Raw genomic sequence first — 15350 nt, forward strand, 5'->3', positions numbered from 1 at the left:
CCTGGCTGGGCTGGATGCTGGGGATGCAGAAATAAATGACATCTTCAGAGCTGCCCCACCCCCAAATCTCAGGTCACTGGGAAGAGAAACCATGCAAGTGGGTGATAACAGGGCAGAGCTAACAGAGCAAAGGCAGGGCCATGGGAGCTCTCAGGGGTGACCCAGCTCCCAAACGGGCAGCCCGAGTCCAGGCTGCACATTAACTCCATTAGCAATGAAGTGCCAGCAAGGTACTGGGGAGTCACTGAAAACAACAGATGTGCGGAAACAGATGTGCTTGAGGGAAACTAACCTGGCAGCGGCGTACGGGGCAGACTGACAGAGAGAAAAAGATACCAAGGAAAGGAAGGCTGTAAGAGGAACGTGGTCACTGTACTCTAAACCAGATTCAAGGCTTGCAAAGTTAGGGTACAACCCACAAGACTGCCCTCAGTTCAAAAATTCATGAGAAGGACTCAGAGCTGTTACTGATGGTTATGGCTTATTACAGTGAAAGGCTACAGTTTTAAATGAGACAAGGGTAGAGATGCATAGGACAGAATCCAGAAAAGTTCCACTTGGAACTTCCAGTTGTCTCGTCCCTATGAAATTGTGGACAGAGCTAACATTCCCAGGTAACAATGTGTGACAATATTGCCAACCAGGAAGCTCATCTGAGCGTGGGTGCTCAGAGTTTTTATTGGGGCTCCATCAGCTAGAACTGGTTGGCCACCCAGATGGCTGACCTCAGTCTTCAGCCCCTCTGGAGGCTGAGCTATTGTCACGTGGCCCAAAGCCTCCACCTTATCTGATGTGGCCCCAGCCCCCAGGTAAGCAAAGACACTCTTATCAGACATTCCAATGGCTTAGAGGTCACCTCCCGGGAGCCCAAGGAAAAGGTCAGACCTGTCTTTGGGTAAGATTAATTCTTTACAAAACAGGGATAAATTGATTGTGTTTTAAACTTATTTCTGTAACGTGTTACAATCCCACATTTACAAATTATCCTTCTGATAATAAGTAAGGAAAGATCTCCCCCTCCACCTCACCAGTAAAATACTTCTAACCACACAACAGAAGAATCTAAGTTCGGAGAGTCTCCTTGTGGGGAAGTCTTTTTATCCACTGAGTATGGTTTCTCTTGGAGCTGCAGTGAGAGAGGCTACATCTTGCCCTTTTCCTAACTTTCGCCTGGATTTCGGGGGTCCATTTAGCCTCAAGCCTGTAGCCTCCTGGGGACTGACTGCTGGTGCTGCCTCTCTGGTTTAAATTTGTTGATTTTCAAAGCAACTGAAAAAGTCTTTTAAGAGTGACAAAAATAAACTGTGTTTATGGATTTAAAAGCTACAGTTAATTAAAAGTTATCAAGCACCTGTTTCTAGAAGTTTTAAAATGTATATTTGAGGATTACCTTCTCACTACAAAGTCATTTTCCTACTAGATTTAAGAATACAGATGTGTTTTAACCTGTAATAATCTGGTGGCATACCATGTGACCCTAAAAATATTTAGAATAAGAAAACAGAAATTTGCAGTTCCTTAATCCATACAAGGTAGTCTTGACTTACTAGCACATACTTCCAAAATCTGCCATTAGCCAGCTTTGTGATCTTGGGCTTGTCATTTTAACCCTCTGGTTCTGCTTCTTTTTCTGTAAAATAAGAGTTGGACCAGATCATTTCTCAGCTTCCTTCTGCTTCTAGCAATTCTCCCTCAGAATAAAGTAACATTTTATAAACATAAATGAGAATGCCTGAAGGCTGAGGTTGCTACATAAATAAGAATCCACTTTGTTTCCAATATTTACCTTTTATAACCCAAAGAAAGAAATAAAGAATCTTTAGATAAAATATACAACATAACTAAATATTTTTTTAAAACATATCATTAATTCTTTAACAAATGCTTATAGAGCACCAACGATGGACTAATCAAGTATAAATATTTGAAATATTTACCTATACTTTATTTTGTGAATGATTCAGAGCCAAATGTCAGTTAGATGGAGATTTTAATAATAGCCTGCCCAATAAGCACTAAGTATGACTGAAAATAGAACGTGGGGAAGTTAGCTTAAGGTCATATGCCTTCAGAACGCAGTGACTTTCTAAACTGATTGTATAATTAGAAGGATATTTTTAGCTTATTTTTCAATTGGAAGGTTTTATTATACTCATCTTAATATATGTAATCCACTTGAATAGTTTCTGATTAAAAAAAAAAAAATGAGTCTTTTCTCCTCAGTGCAACCAAGTGTGAAAGTGACAGCTTCCATTTAGCGTTACATCAAATTTCAGGGGCGGTGAAACCATGCCAAGCAGCAGGTCCCAGTGACCGCCCAGCCAGTGCACCTCCTTGGACCCCGATGAAAGATGACTAGGACACCAGGGTGCCCACCCTAGAGGAGCCCACGTCTCAGTGTAAGGATGGCCCTCTTCACAGGGAATTACAGTGCCAGGCAATGCCGCTGGGTATACAGGGTGAAGGGCCTGGCACGGATGCTCCAGGGAGCCTCAACCAGTAACGGTGAGGACCTGGGGGGTAAGGTGGGCAGTTCTAGCCAAGGAAGATGGCAAGGAGTGGGACACCTGGTAAAGAGCCCATTACAGAGGCAGGAGGTGGCCTTCGCCCACAGGGGATGGGACTCCAACAGAGGTTATTAAGTAGGGGAGGGACAAAAGGTTAAAAAGGAGACAGAGACAAGGATGGACAGAGAGAAGGAGAGGTCTAAATACCAAGGAGGGGACAGCTTTGAAAGCTTTTGGGGATCCAGGGGGCTCAGTGGGGCATGGACATGTGGGGTGACAGGAGGTACAGGAGCAGTTGAGGCTGTCCCTCACGTTCTGCCTGGCCTCCTGGCTGGCTGCTGCTGGTGGTGGGGATGTGTTTAGCAGGCATCCAGGTGAAGACTGCCAGTGGACAGATGAAAATGTAGAGCTCAAGAGAGGGCCGCACGGAGATACGCAGAATGAGTCAAGGAAGGGAGTGGCTCGGGTTGGAAAGACAGAAGACCAGATGGTTGTCACGCAAATATTATGAGTCCTTAAGGGCAAGAGGAGATCAGACCTGTTCGTTCTGGCCCCTCGAGGGGAACGAGGGCTAAAAGGCAGCTTTAGGAACTGGTTTGCGTCAACCTGAGCACCTTCAGCGGCGTCGCCAGCTGAAGTCTGGGAAAGGGAGTTCCCCTCTTGGCAAAAAGGCCCCTTCCTAAGCTGCTTTCTCTCCTTTTCCACTCCAACTCTCCCTTTACAATTGCCGCGCTCTAGACGGCTGGCTAAGGAACGCATTAAAGCCAACCTACTAACTAGTAAGTGAACCCCTCCCAGCAGGAGTATTTGCATCGAAAAACGAGGAATCTGTTAATTTAAACAAATGCCCCGTGGGTAGACTGTGCAGGGGAAGGTGCCGAGAAGATTTTCCACTTTGGTCTGCACAACCCACCCCCCCAGGTACCCTCCGAAGAGCGGGAACTGGCTCTGGCCCGCAGAGGCAGGCCGCCGTCCCGGCACCCGGCACCCGGCACCCGGCACCCGGCACCCGGCACCGCCCAGGGGAGCGGGGAGCGGAGGGGCTGCCCTCAGAGAAGGCCGCCGCGGAGGGCTCCAGTTCTCTTGCTGGACTTGGAGTCGGATTTTGGAGTTGTCCCTCTAGATTTCCAAGTCACACGGGACCACTCACACTCCCCTCGACTCCAGTTTCCCATTTTTGCTTGCTCTCTGTATCCGGAAGCGAGTTGAACTAGCTAACACAAAGGTGCAGATTCCGAAAGTCATTGTGACCGGGCAGGGAAACCGGGTGGAGGCTTGGGGGCACTTTGTTTCTCCTCCACTCCCTCCCCTATACCCACCCCGTGCTGCCAGGACCTCGGGGTAGCTGGGGGCAGACAGACTCGTCCGGGAGAGGCTTCCGCGCTGGCCCCCTCTGCATAGTCAGGTCAGGAGCGGACCTCCTCGAGGGTCCCTCGAGGCTGGGCCCGGAGCGACAGAGGCGGGGGTCTCCGGGCGGGTCCCTGAGAAGGACCTCATAGGATGCGCGGGGTGGGCAAGGCGGAAGTTCGAGGGCGCGCCGGGCAGAGGGTCACCTGGCCCCTACCTTCCAAGTTCGCCCCGCGAGCTGGAGGGATCTGGCCAGACGGCGAGGAGGGGGCGGGAAGACGAAGGCGAAGCTTGCCGGCCCCCACCCATCCTGCCCTCCTCGTCTCCCCTGCCCGGGCAGGGCCGCGGCGGAGGAGGGAGGCGCGGAACTGGCGGGCGGTCCCGGGCAGCAGTCGGCGCCCGCGGGGCCTGGGTCGCGCCCAAGGCCAGGCTCCCCCGCCCAGCTACCGCCGGGCCTCGCCCCCGCCGCGCGCGCCCCACCCGCCTCCCCCGTTGCCGTGGCAACCCCGGGAGCCTCCAGGCGCGCGCCGGGGCGCCTGCTGGAGCTCTTGGCAGCGGCGGCGGCAGCGGCAGCTCCTGCTCCAGCTGAGCGCGCTGCGACCCCGCTCCGGAGCCCGCTCGTCGCCCCCCGCCTGGCTCCGGGCCCCCAGCGCGGTCCCCGACCCGGCCCCAGAGCCTGCCTGGCTGCCGGACCCCATGGAGCTGCTGGCCGCAGCCTTCAGCGCCGCCTGCGCCGTGGACCACGACAGCTCCACCTCGGAGAGCGACGCGCGCGACTCAGCGGCGGGACACCTCCCTGGCAGGTGAGGGCGAGCGGCCGTCCCAACCCCTGCGCGCCACCACTGCGCGCCTGTGGCCCCAGCTTGCGCCCCTGGCCGGGGACGCCTACCCGAACCGCCCGCCCCGCGGGCCCCGCAGCCCCTCACTCCTCCCGCGGCCCCCATCGTGCCCGCACGCCGCCTGGGGTCGGGGGTGCGCCCCAGCCGGACCGCCGACACCCCTGTCCCTGCCCCGGGCCGCCTCCCGCGCCCTCTCTTGGGCGCCCTGGGCGCACGCGTCCCGTTTGGTGGCCCCTCTCCGCGCCGCGTGGCCCTGGGACTGGAGGATCGCTACCCAAAGGGGGCCGGGGGCCGTGTGACAGCGAGCGGCGCGGGGTGCGCAGCGAGCGCAGGGCCCCTGGCCGCGGGACCCGTCCGGGCGGCCGGGCGGCGCCGCGAAGCGGGCAGGACGCGCCAAGTTTCCGACGCCTGCCCGCGAGCTCCGAAAACATGAAGGTTTGGGCGGGCTGGTGTGGGAATGAATTACCCGGTCGCGCCCTGGTGCGGTGACAGAAAGGGCCTGTGGGGCCTGCGTGGCAGGGAGCGGCGGCGGCCGCTCGGCCTGGACATCCCGGTCAGGGTCCATCTGGCCAGGGCCGCCTGTGCGGACGCCTCTCGCGAGCTGGCCGAGGTGTGTCGTTGCGTAAAAATAACCGGTTCCTGCCTCTCCTCTCTCTCTGGCAGCGAGTCGTCCTCCACCCTGGGAAATGAGGCCACACCCGAGGAGTGCCCGGCCCTCGCTGACAGCCCTACCACGCTCACCGAGGCCCTGCAGATGATCCACCCCATTCCCGCCGACTCCTGGAGGAACCTCATCGAACAAATAGGTGGGTGTCCCCAGCGGCGACGGGGCGTCACTGGGGGAAACGTGGGTTCCTGGTGGACTCTGAGGGCTCCCATGCTTGTGGGATGCCCTTGCGTTTCCCCTGCACAAATGTTTCTGACAAGGAAGGTTATTGACATATTTGGTTCTAAATGGTTCCAGAGGCAAAACTGCCACGTGTATAATTGGGCTTTAGCAAATGCATTTCTTTCCTGCTCTCTTGGAGAGGTGTGCTTGCCCAGCCCTTTCCTGGGGAGGGCTCTCTGTCCTCTTGCGTCTTCTGCCAGAAAGTCCAGGGGTTAGGTGCTTATGGGCCATGCAGGAGGGGGGGCTCCGTGCGTCCCCCGCCATCCCCGCCCGGGGGCCTGGGGAAGACCTGGAAAGGGAGGGGACCCTGCAGAGGGGACTTCTGGAGAGAGTCAGGCTGACTGGGGCAATTCAGGAAGGGGTGGCAGCGGCAGACGTTGCACAGGGGAAGGAAAGGTAAAGTAGAGAGAAGCTGGGAGCCCTAGAGGCCCCTGGGTTAGGAAGGGAAGCCTGGCTCCACCTGCCTGTCCAGAGCATGGCCAGAAGTGCAGGGCACAGCCCGCGTGTCCAGCTCCTGCACAGCTGCAGTTGAAGCTCTGTGAAAGCAGAAAATGGATTGAGAAGGCGTCCCCAAAACCCGAGCACTCGCATTTAAAAGTCAAAAATTGCCGATGACATCAAACTCGTTCTCATCTTCATCACCAGAGGTGGCCACGAGTGGGTGACGTGGGTTATGCAGGAATGGTACCGCCTAGAGATCTTTCTGTTCTTCAGGGTTGTCAGAGCAGCAGTTTATTCATTAAATTAAAATTTTGGCTTGAAAATTTTCTTTCCTAAATTCATCATTATTGTTCTCCATCCCAAACACTCAGACGGACGTGAAGTGTCTCCAGTGGAAGTGGAGCTTCCATTGCCCCGGGAGACCCGTGTTTAGGAGACTTTTTGGGCAGGTTCCCTTTTCCCTGGCTGGGGTTTATTCTGGACTGAACCCTGGGAGGAGCTGAGCCCTTGCAAAGCTGAGGGTGGAGCGCACACTGCATGCTGTTAAGCAGCGCTGACTCCAGGGATATTGTTCCTAGCGGGCCCCATGCGTGTCGGGCTGGGTGGTGATGGTGGTGGCGGCTTTTCCCTTTGTTTGCTGGCGGAAATGGAGAGGGGCTGATCTGAGGACAAACACACCCGAAAATCCCTTTCTTCCACCTCTGCCACATTGCCCTTTATAGCGAGGAGGGCCACCTCGGCCTTGGCATGTGCTGGAAGCCTCGAATTCCACCCTCTAGAAAGGGATCCTCTGGCTGAGATCGATGTCAGGACTAGGAAGGAAATCGAGGTGGGAGTGGGGAGATCTGTGCCTCCTCTCACGGAGAGAGAGGCTCCCTTCTGCAGTGTGGGCGTGTGGAGACCTCCTTCCTGGAGAGCCCGTGGCATAAGCTCAAAGCTGGGAGTGGGGAGCCCTGAGCTCTGGTACCTGCTCATCCTGGCCCTCAGTTTCCTCATTTGGTAAACAGTAGAGACTGACATTCCGAGGCTTTTCTCCCACTATCTCCTGGTGTAATGGTGACTATGTGTTTCTGGCTCCTGGGCTGGATCCATGGTCGGTGCTCAACAGATGTGCTGAATGACAGCACAGGACCGAGGCTGCCTTCTCCTCACATCCTTCATCATAGACTCGAGGCTTATGCCAAGCAGATTGCTACAGGAGGCCAGCTGCTTTTAGCTCAACGAATGAAGTGAATTCTTTGCCAGGTATCAGGAAAGGACAACGCGTTCCTAAAGACACAGTGGAATTAAGGGGGAAGGAAAGTGGGAAGACTATATGGGCATCTTGTAGACCACTGTGTTGAATTTTGCAGCGGCTCCAACCCAGGCAAGAACAAAATGATGCCAGGACTATGCATGATGTGGTATACAACTGTCATTGTAGTTGGTGGTGGCCCTGAAGATCATAGACCCTGAGATCCTGTGATTGTGTGTGTGTGTTTGTGTGTGCACACGTGTGTGTATGTGCTGTGGTTGTCTCTGGCACCTAACAAATGCTTGGTGCATAGAAGGTGCTCACTAGAAAATAAATGAATTCTCTGCCCTTTAGAAGTTTCTATCTGAAGGATTCAAAGAAAAAAATTATTCCCTTCAGAAAGTGAGATTTTGAAGGACTCCAGGAGCTTATCCATTCTGCAGGGTAGCACAGCCAGCCTGATATAGATCATTTTAATTAGGAGAGATGGGAACTGAGCCTTCTAATTCTGCATGAATATAATACCAGGTGCCAGCTTTTACAGGTAAAATTAATTTTGCTTACTGAATGTACAAAAGAGAAAATAGAAAAACATGATATATCAACAGTATATCTCTACTACAAAAATTTAATCAGATAACATAGTTCCTCAGGTAAGGCTAATAAAAATAAACAGGTCATGAAAATGGTTACACAGTGTGTCAGATAACTCTTTGTAATCATAGTAACTCCAGGAAAATGCCTGTTTAAATTCATATTCTGAAGACTTTGGAAAGAAGTATGAAGTTTTAAGAAAATGCTAAAATTACTTGTATTGGGAGTCTTTGGCTGAGTGTAATACAATATGCAGCACCCCCCCCCCAAAAAAAATGACCTTAAAGAATGAAAGTATTCTATCTCAGTTGAGTCCAGGAATGAGGTAGGAAATTCTGCATTTGGTCATTAAGTCAAGCAATCACCTAGTTCCTTTCCCTCCACCATTCTCAGCATTTGGGCTTCATATCACAAGATGGCTGCCAGAGCTCCACGCATCACATCCTCAAGCAACCATGTGTAAAAACCAAAAAAAAAAAAAAGAGCAGTTTGTCTTCAAGTGTCTCCTGGGGAGGGGCATCTTTTTGAGAAGCCCTTCTCAAAGATGTAAGATGTCCCCTTAGTCTCCTTGGCCAGGTCATGTCACATGCTCATGTCTAAACCCAGCAGTGGCAAGGGGAAGGGAACCATCATGGTAGGTTTTGATCAGTCAGCGTTCATCCACTTCCCTGAGCACAGACTAGGTCAGCACCCAAACAAAACCCCTCCCTGCCAGCTGGGAAGAAGGGCTGTGAGGGGATAGAGGAGAGGCAACCACAGTGTCTGCCACAATGTGATTTCAGAAATATTATTTTCAACCCAACTACCCACAATGCTGATATTTTTGTCTCTTTGCAGCATATGTATCATATCATCATGTGAGATGTTGGAGATAGCATTTACCCATGATTTACCCATCATGCTGACCCATGATACACATGATGTGCCACGTAGCATACATAAGCCATATTTTTGAACTTTCAAAAAGATGCCAAATTGGTTAGATATTTTTGAGAAGCTTGGAAACTGCATTTTTAAAGGTGTTCAACTCAACAAATATGTGAGTACCTACTATGTGGGAGACACTGCTAAGCTTTGAAAAGTGAATCCAAGTCAACTCGTGGAATCCTGGTTTCTTTAAACCTCTGTAAAAACAGTATCGGAATCACAGGAGATTGATTGGTTCGATGTTGGCAACAGTAATCATATCTTATGCTCATGACTGAACCGGTTTAGGCAGTGACTTTAAACCTCTGTCTTTTTAGATCTTCAATCCGGGTTGCATTTAGCATAGATTTAGATTTTCTTTTTCATTCCTTTGTCAAATTAACTCCATGTTGTAATCTACTGGATTGTAACGTAAAATCACAGGATCTTTTTTTTTTTGAAGTAAATGTTATACTTAGCATAAATGCTTTATAATTTAGCATTATGGAACATAGGAAGCCAACTAATTTAATCCACAAGGTAATTTATTGATTTCCTGTTATTTATAAATTATGAATATAATTTATCCAGCCATTTTTCAGAATTTTGAACATCATCTGTTTTTTTCCTTCCTTTTTTGTACTGTTTAGATATATTTAACAATTAAAGAAGGAATAATAGCTAATGTTTGTACTGCATTGCATGAGAAAGTGCTTTACAAGTGGTACACTTATCCCTGTTAGAACTTTCCCGGGAAAGTCATCTTTGTTTTATAGATAGATATATCAAGGGGCCCAACAGCTTTCCCAGGCTCCAGACCAGTCCAGCTGCCCACTGGTTCTCTCCACCTGCATTCCCTTCAGGTGCACCTGGATCTCACCACCACCCCATTCCCCAGTCGGATCCTCCTCCTATGTTCCTCATCTCCTTGAACAGGGCCACCGGACCCCCTTGCCAACTGGCCACCCAGATATCGTTCATGACCCAGCACCAGCCAATCACCAGGACCTGTATTCTACCTTATAACTGTCCCTGAATCACGCACATGGCCCCATCCCTCCACCACCACTGCAGTTCAGGCCTCCATCATCACTCCCTTAGAGAACTGGCATGGCCTCTTTCTTCCCATCCACGGGCCTCCTAAGATGTAGACCAGAGCTGTTTGCCTGAGGGGCTTCCCTTTTGCCCACAGGATAGACGAAACCCTTGGGGTGACCCTCCTCTCCTCCCAGCCTCATCGCCAGCAGGACCCCCCCTTCCTCTCCCCACCCAGCCCTGCTTCCCCTCTCCCTGGGCTGGGAGCCCCCTTGCCACTGAAGCTTTTCTGCTGCTCCTGTGTGGAGAGACCATCCCTCTGCCCTGCAGCCAGGACATCCAAAATGAATTTTTCCCTGTGGAGGTGCTACATTTTTGCTGATTCCTCTGTACCCCCAAATGTCCTTGGAGACTTAGACTGCATTTATTTCAGGTCAGGGAAGTAAGTCTGAAAGTGTGAAAGCAGAAAAGGAATGTTTCCCTTTTGAATCATAAGGTTGATGAAATATTGGCTTTTTCCTTCAAAATGAGAATTTACAACTATTCCCATTTCACCAATGAATATACTTGAGTTTTAATATTGAAGCATTTAGGCTTTGAGAAGCATCCTGTTGGGATACTGAAGCATAATTGGGACATTTCCATCAACTCTGCACACATTGGTTATTAACACGTCAAATTCTGGATTCTTGTTGTTTGCTAAGTATGCGTGTGAAAAGCATATATTTTTGTGACTGGATTTTGAATCTGTTCAGGGATTTCTTCATTCTTTGTTGAAAAAAAAAAAAACCTCATGCATGCTGATCCTTCCCAAGAAATGAAGACAGTGGCAGTTTGTTCAGTGATAGAGCCTTTTCTGAGACCTGTGCGGGTCTGACTTTCTTTGTATTTTCGTAGGCAGAGCATCTGCCCTTGATAAGAGTCCAAAGCCTTGACTTAGTGATTCCAAAAGATCTTCCTCTGAAATCTTTTTCGTGTCTTCAGTACAATTCCATTTGATTTCAGGGCTCCTGTATCAGGAATACCGAGATAAATCAACTCTCCAAGAAATTGAAACCAGGAGGCAACAGGACGCAGAAATACAAGACAATGTTGATGGGTCCCCGGCCAGCGAGGAGACCCCGGAGGAGGATGAAGAGGAGGAGGAGGAGCCGGCAAGCCCACCGGAGAGGAAGGCTGTGCCCCAGATATGCCTGCTCAGTAACCCGCACTCGAGATTTAACCTCTGGCAGGATCTCCCGGAGATTCGGAGCAGCGGGGTGCTGGACCTCCTCCAGCCGGAGGAGATCAGGCTGCAGGAGGTAATGGGCTGCCCTAGGGCGGGAGCTTCCAATCAGAACGTACAGGTGTTTTAACCAACGTGGGGGAGCCTTCTTCTGCGGGGTGAGGCTCCCTGGCTGGTTCACCAGAGGAATTACTTGCAGGGTACATCCATCCAGAACATGCAGGAAAATTCGCATTATTTCATAGGCAACAAAAAGTACCCAGTTACCTTCTAGGATAGCTCAACCCCGGTACTGAGTGTTCTCCACATTGCTGTTTCGTCAGATAGTAAGATTGCGTTCTCTAAACCTTTAGTTGTTATCGTGGGGGCATCTCCGTGGTACGCGTGAACGCTGATGCAGTAGGTGCTGCTGAACTCACTGTGACGGTGAACTGACTAGTCATCTGTGCTTTGCTTTTCACTCACAGGCTTATCCCACATCTTCATTCTGTAGTCGCTTGAAGTTTGGGTGGGGCTCTGAAAGAAAGCCCTTGGCCCCCTCCTGAAACGGTGTGGGAATCTGGGACTTGCCTCTCTCCCACTTCATCCGATGGTCCAGGCAGACTGCCCGTCAGTTAGGCTGAGGCAAGATCACGGAGTCACCTAATAGTTTGTTGCCAGCGAGGAGAAATAAAACATGAACAGTAATAGAAATGAGTAGCTAAGAAGTCTAGCTAAGTGTTCATTTTAGTTCAACCAAGATTGTTTGGGTATTAGAGGGGAAATCTGTGGTACAGAGAGACAAGTTGGTCAACAGCAAGGAGAGAGACTGGGGGCGAGAAATGGTGACCCTGCAGGTGTGTGTCTTCGTGAAAGTTAAAAAGTGGATGCAGAGGGAAAAAGTGAAGAGATTTTTTTTTTTTAACTTGTTCAGCCCAATTCCATCCTCTCTATCCTCTCACGCTCCCTCTCGGCCTCACCCCCCCACTCCCCTCCACTCACGTGTTCCTTCAAGCCATGCTTGAACTTGTTCCTAGTTGCAATCCTGACTCCAGATGTTCTGTCCTTCTTTAACTCTTGGTTCTCCTGCGCGAGATTCTATAGAAAGGCAAAACTGCAGATTGTGTGTACAGGTAATGACCAAGACTGAGACTAGTTCCCGACGAGGGTTAGCTAACGCTGCCTCGGTTGGTACAATACCTTTGCTCTTCTAGAAGGCTTGATAGCACTCCACTTTTGAAGGGCCACCGAGGTTCCCTGTGCCCTGCCCCGCAGACTCAGGAGGGATGGGTTTAACCTCTGACATCACGTGTGACTTGCAAGCGGTGATTTGTAAAGGATGCCACAGTTTTTTTATGAAACTTCTGATGTCAGTAGTGTCTAGTCATCCTGATGGGGCTTATCCCAGCTTCTCACAAAGATACTGGTGAGGGGATGTAAAGAACCACACACCCCACCAGAAGTGAAGATGCATGGTCGGGGGCATCTCCAAGAGGCAGGTGGAACTGGACTGAGGAATGCCACTGAAAGCAACCATGTGGAAGGTGCTGGAAGCCACAGAGAAATCCCCCCACAGGCGGCTGTCCACGAGCCACTGACAGAGCCATCATCCCTAACTTTTTGGTTTTTTTTTTTATCATCCCTGACTTTTTTTCCTTCCAGTTTTATTAAGATATAACTGACACACAACACTGTATAAGTTTCAGGTGTACAGCATAATGATTTGACTTTCATGTATCATGAAATGATGGCCACAAGAAGTTTCGTGAACATCCATCATCTTGTATAGATACAACATTAAAGAAATAGAGATTTTTTTTTCCTTATGATGAGAACTCAGGATTTACTCTCTTCCATATGTAACATATATATACCAGCAATCTTAATTATATTTATCATGTTGTACATTACATCTTATAACTGGAAGTTTGTACCTTTTAACTGCCTTCATTTAATTCCCCCTCCCCATCCCCCTTCCCCACCCCACTGTGCCCCGCCTCTGGTAACCACAGTCTGATCTCCTTTTCTGAGTTTGCTTTTCGTTTTTAAAGTATAAATGACCTACAACACTGTGTTAGTTCCTGTTACACAACGTAGTGATTTGGTATTTCTGTACATTTCAAAATGGTCACCTAAACGTTTTGATTAAGTCTACTTACAATATGCCACCATACAAAGGTATTACATAGGTATTGACTGTATTCCCCACACTGTACATTTCATACCCGTGACTCATTTATTTTGCAACTGGAAATTTGTACCTCTTAATACCCCTCATCTATTTCTTTCCTTCCCTACCCTCCTCCCCTCTGGCAACCACCTATTTGTTTTCTGTATCTATTTCTGTTTTGTTATGTTTGTTCCTTTTTGTTTTTTAGATTCCACATATAAGTGAATCTTTTATACCTGCAAATATAATATTTGTCTTTCTCTGTCTGACTTTTTTCACTTAGCATAATACCCTCTAGGTCCATCCATGTTGTCTCAAATGGCAAGATTTTATTCTTTTTTATGAATGAGTAATATTCCATAGTATATATATACACCGTATCTTCTTTATCCATTCATCTATTGATGGGCACGTAGGTTGTTTCCATATCTTGGCTATTGTAGACAATGCTGCAGTGAACACAGAGGTGCAAATATCGTTTGACTTAGTGTTTTCATTCTCTTCAGATAAATACCCAGGAGTGGAATTTCTGGATCATATGATACTTCTATAATTAATTTTTGAGGAACCTCCATACTGTGTTCCATATTGGCTGCACCAACTTACAATCCCACCAAGAGTGCATGAGGGTTCCCTTTTCTCCACGCCCTCACCAGCACTTATTATTTGTTGTCTTTTTGATAATAACCATTCTGACAGGTGAGAAGTGATATCTCATTGTGGTTTTGATTTGCATTTCCCTGATGATTAGTGATGTTGAGCATCTTTTCATGTGTTGTTGGTCATCTGTATGTCTTCTTTGGAAAAATGTCTATTCAGATCCTCTGCGCATTTTTTAATCGAGTTCGTTTTTTGATATTGACTTGTGTGAGTTCTTTGTATATTTTAGATATTAACCCCTTACCAGATATATCATTTGCACATATCTTCTCCCTTTTGGTAGGTGGCCTTTTCGTGTTGTTGATAGTTTCCTTCTTTGTGCAAAAGCTTTTTAGTTTGATATAGTCCCATTTTTTTACTTTTGCTTTTGTTTCCCTCGCACTATCCCTAACTTTGACTTTCATATAAAAGGGATTATACAATGCTATTTCACATTTGGCTTTTTTCACACAATATTACCACCACGGGGCCTTTTTTATAGTCCTCAAAATAAGGAAAAGTGTCTAGTTTCTGGAGGAATACTTGTTTATTTTTTTACCTTGATAATTAGAGAAATAAATTTAAAATAATTTGGAAAGCTTAGAGATAAATCCCAGTAGAACTTAAAACATGGTATAAACCTTCTCCAACAACAAGCCAAAAGCAGAGAAAGCAGGGATCGTGTAATAAAAGGGAAGCAAACAGTAAAAAAGCACAAAAAACAAATAGCATAAAATAAGGTGGCAGGGACTTCTGTGGTGGTCCAGTGGCCAAGACTCCATGCTCTCATGGCCGGGGGCCCGGGTTTGATCCCTGGTCAGGGAACTAGATCCCAAATGCCACAACCAAGAGCCAAATAAATAAATTAAATAAATAAATATTAAAAATAAAATAAGGTGGCAGAGTTCATAGCAAATGTATCTGTTATAACCACAAATGTAAATTGCTTAAATCCTCCATTGAGAGGCAGAAATTATCCAACTGATTAGAAAACTAAACCCACGATATTATCATACAGATTACAATTCAGGGCAAGAAAAGTTACCAAAGAGAACAATGAGTCATTTTGTATTGTTAAAGTTTATCACTTTATTTTTTAAAGTTTTAAAATTAAATAAGCTACTCATTAATACATTTTCATTATTTAAAAAAATGCAAACAACGCACACGTGTGCAGGCCTTTTCTTGGCTCCTGGGTTCTCACTGGAGGACCAGCTGTGTTCACTTTCTCTCTCCTGGTAAATTACAGTCATAAAGCGCGGTGTGATTTTGGACTTTAGACACTTGTGAAGACTCTTAAGTGCAAAATCCTTAGAGATCTTTATGATGTTTTCCCCCATATTTTACGCTTGTTTATTCAAGAGCAGTTTGATTTTGCTTTTGGTTTTTAGCAACTTGCCTTTAACTGGCCTCTTAGAGCTTTCAGCTTACTTTTCATAAAAACAACTCTCTTTGTACTGAAAATTCTTTAGTTTTTATCCAGTAAGGACATAATTGCAGAGCAAGTACGACTGGCTTGCATAAGTTTAAGGACAAACATGGGGC

The 15350-nt window shown here is 48.1% G+C and overlaps 1 protein-coding gene across 1 annotated transcript in view; it reads left to right on the plus strand.

Annotated features, from left to right (window-relative positions):
- Positions 1-4404: 4404 nt before the first annotated feature.
- Positions 4405-15350, plus strand: part of NGEF (neuronal guanine nucleotide exchange factor) — a 43055-nt gene continuing 32109 nt past the window's right edge. The window contains exons 1-3 of the mRNA XM_068544200.1: positions 4405-4657; positions 5357-5499; positions 10798-11093. Coding sequence (XP_068400301.1) covers positions 4551-4657; positions 5357-5499; positions 10798-11093 — 546 coding nt within the window. The 5' untranslated portion in view covers positions 4405-4550. The remainder of the gene's footprint in view (positions 4658-5356; positions 5500-10797; positions 11094-15350) is intronic.

Source organism: Eschrichtius robustus, chromosome 5 (genome assembly GCF_028021215.1).
Source record: "Eschrichtius robustus isolate mEscRob2 chromosome 5, mEscRob2.pri, whole genome shotgun sequence".
NCBI lineage: Eukaryota > Metazoa > Chordata > Mammalia > Artiodactyla > Eschrichtiidae > Eschrichtius > Eschrichtius robustus.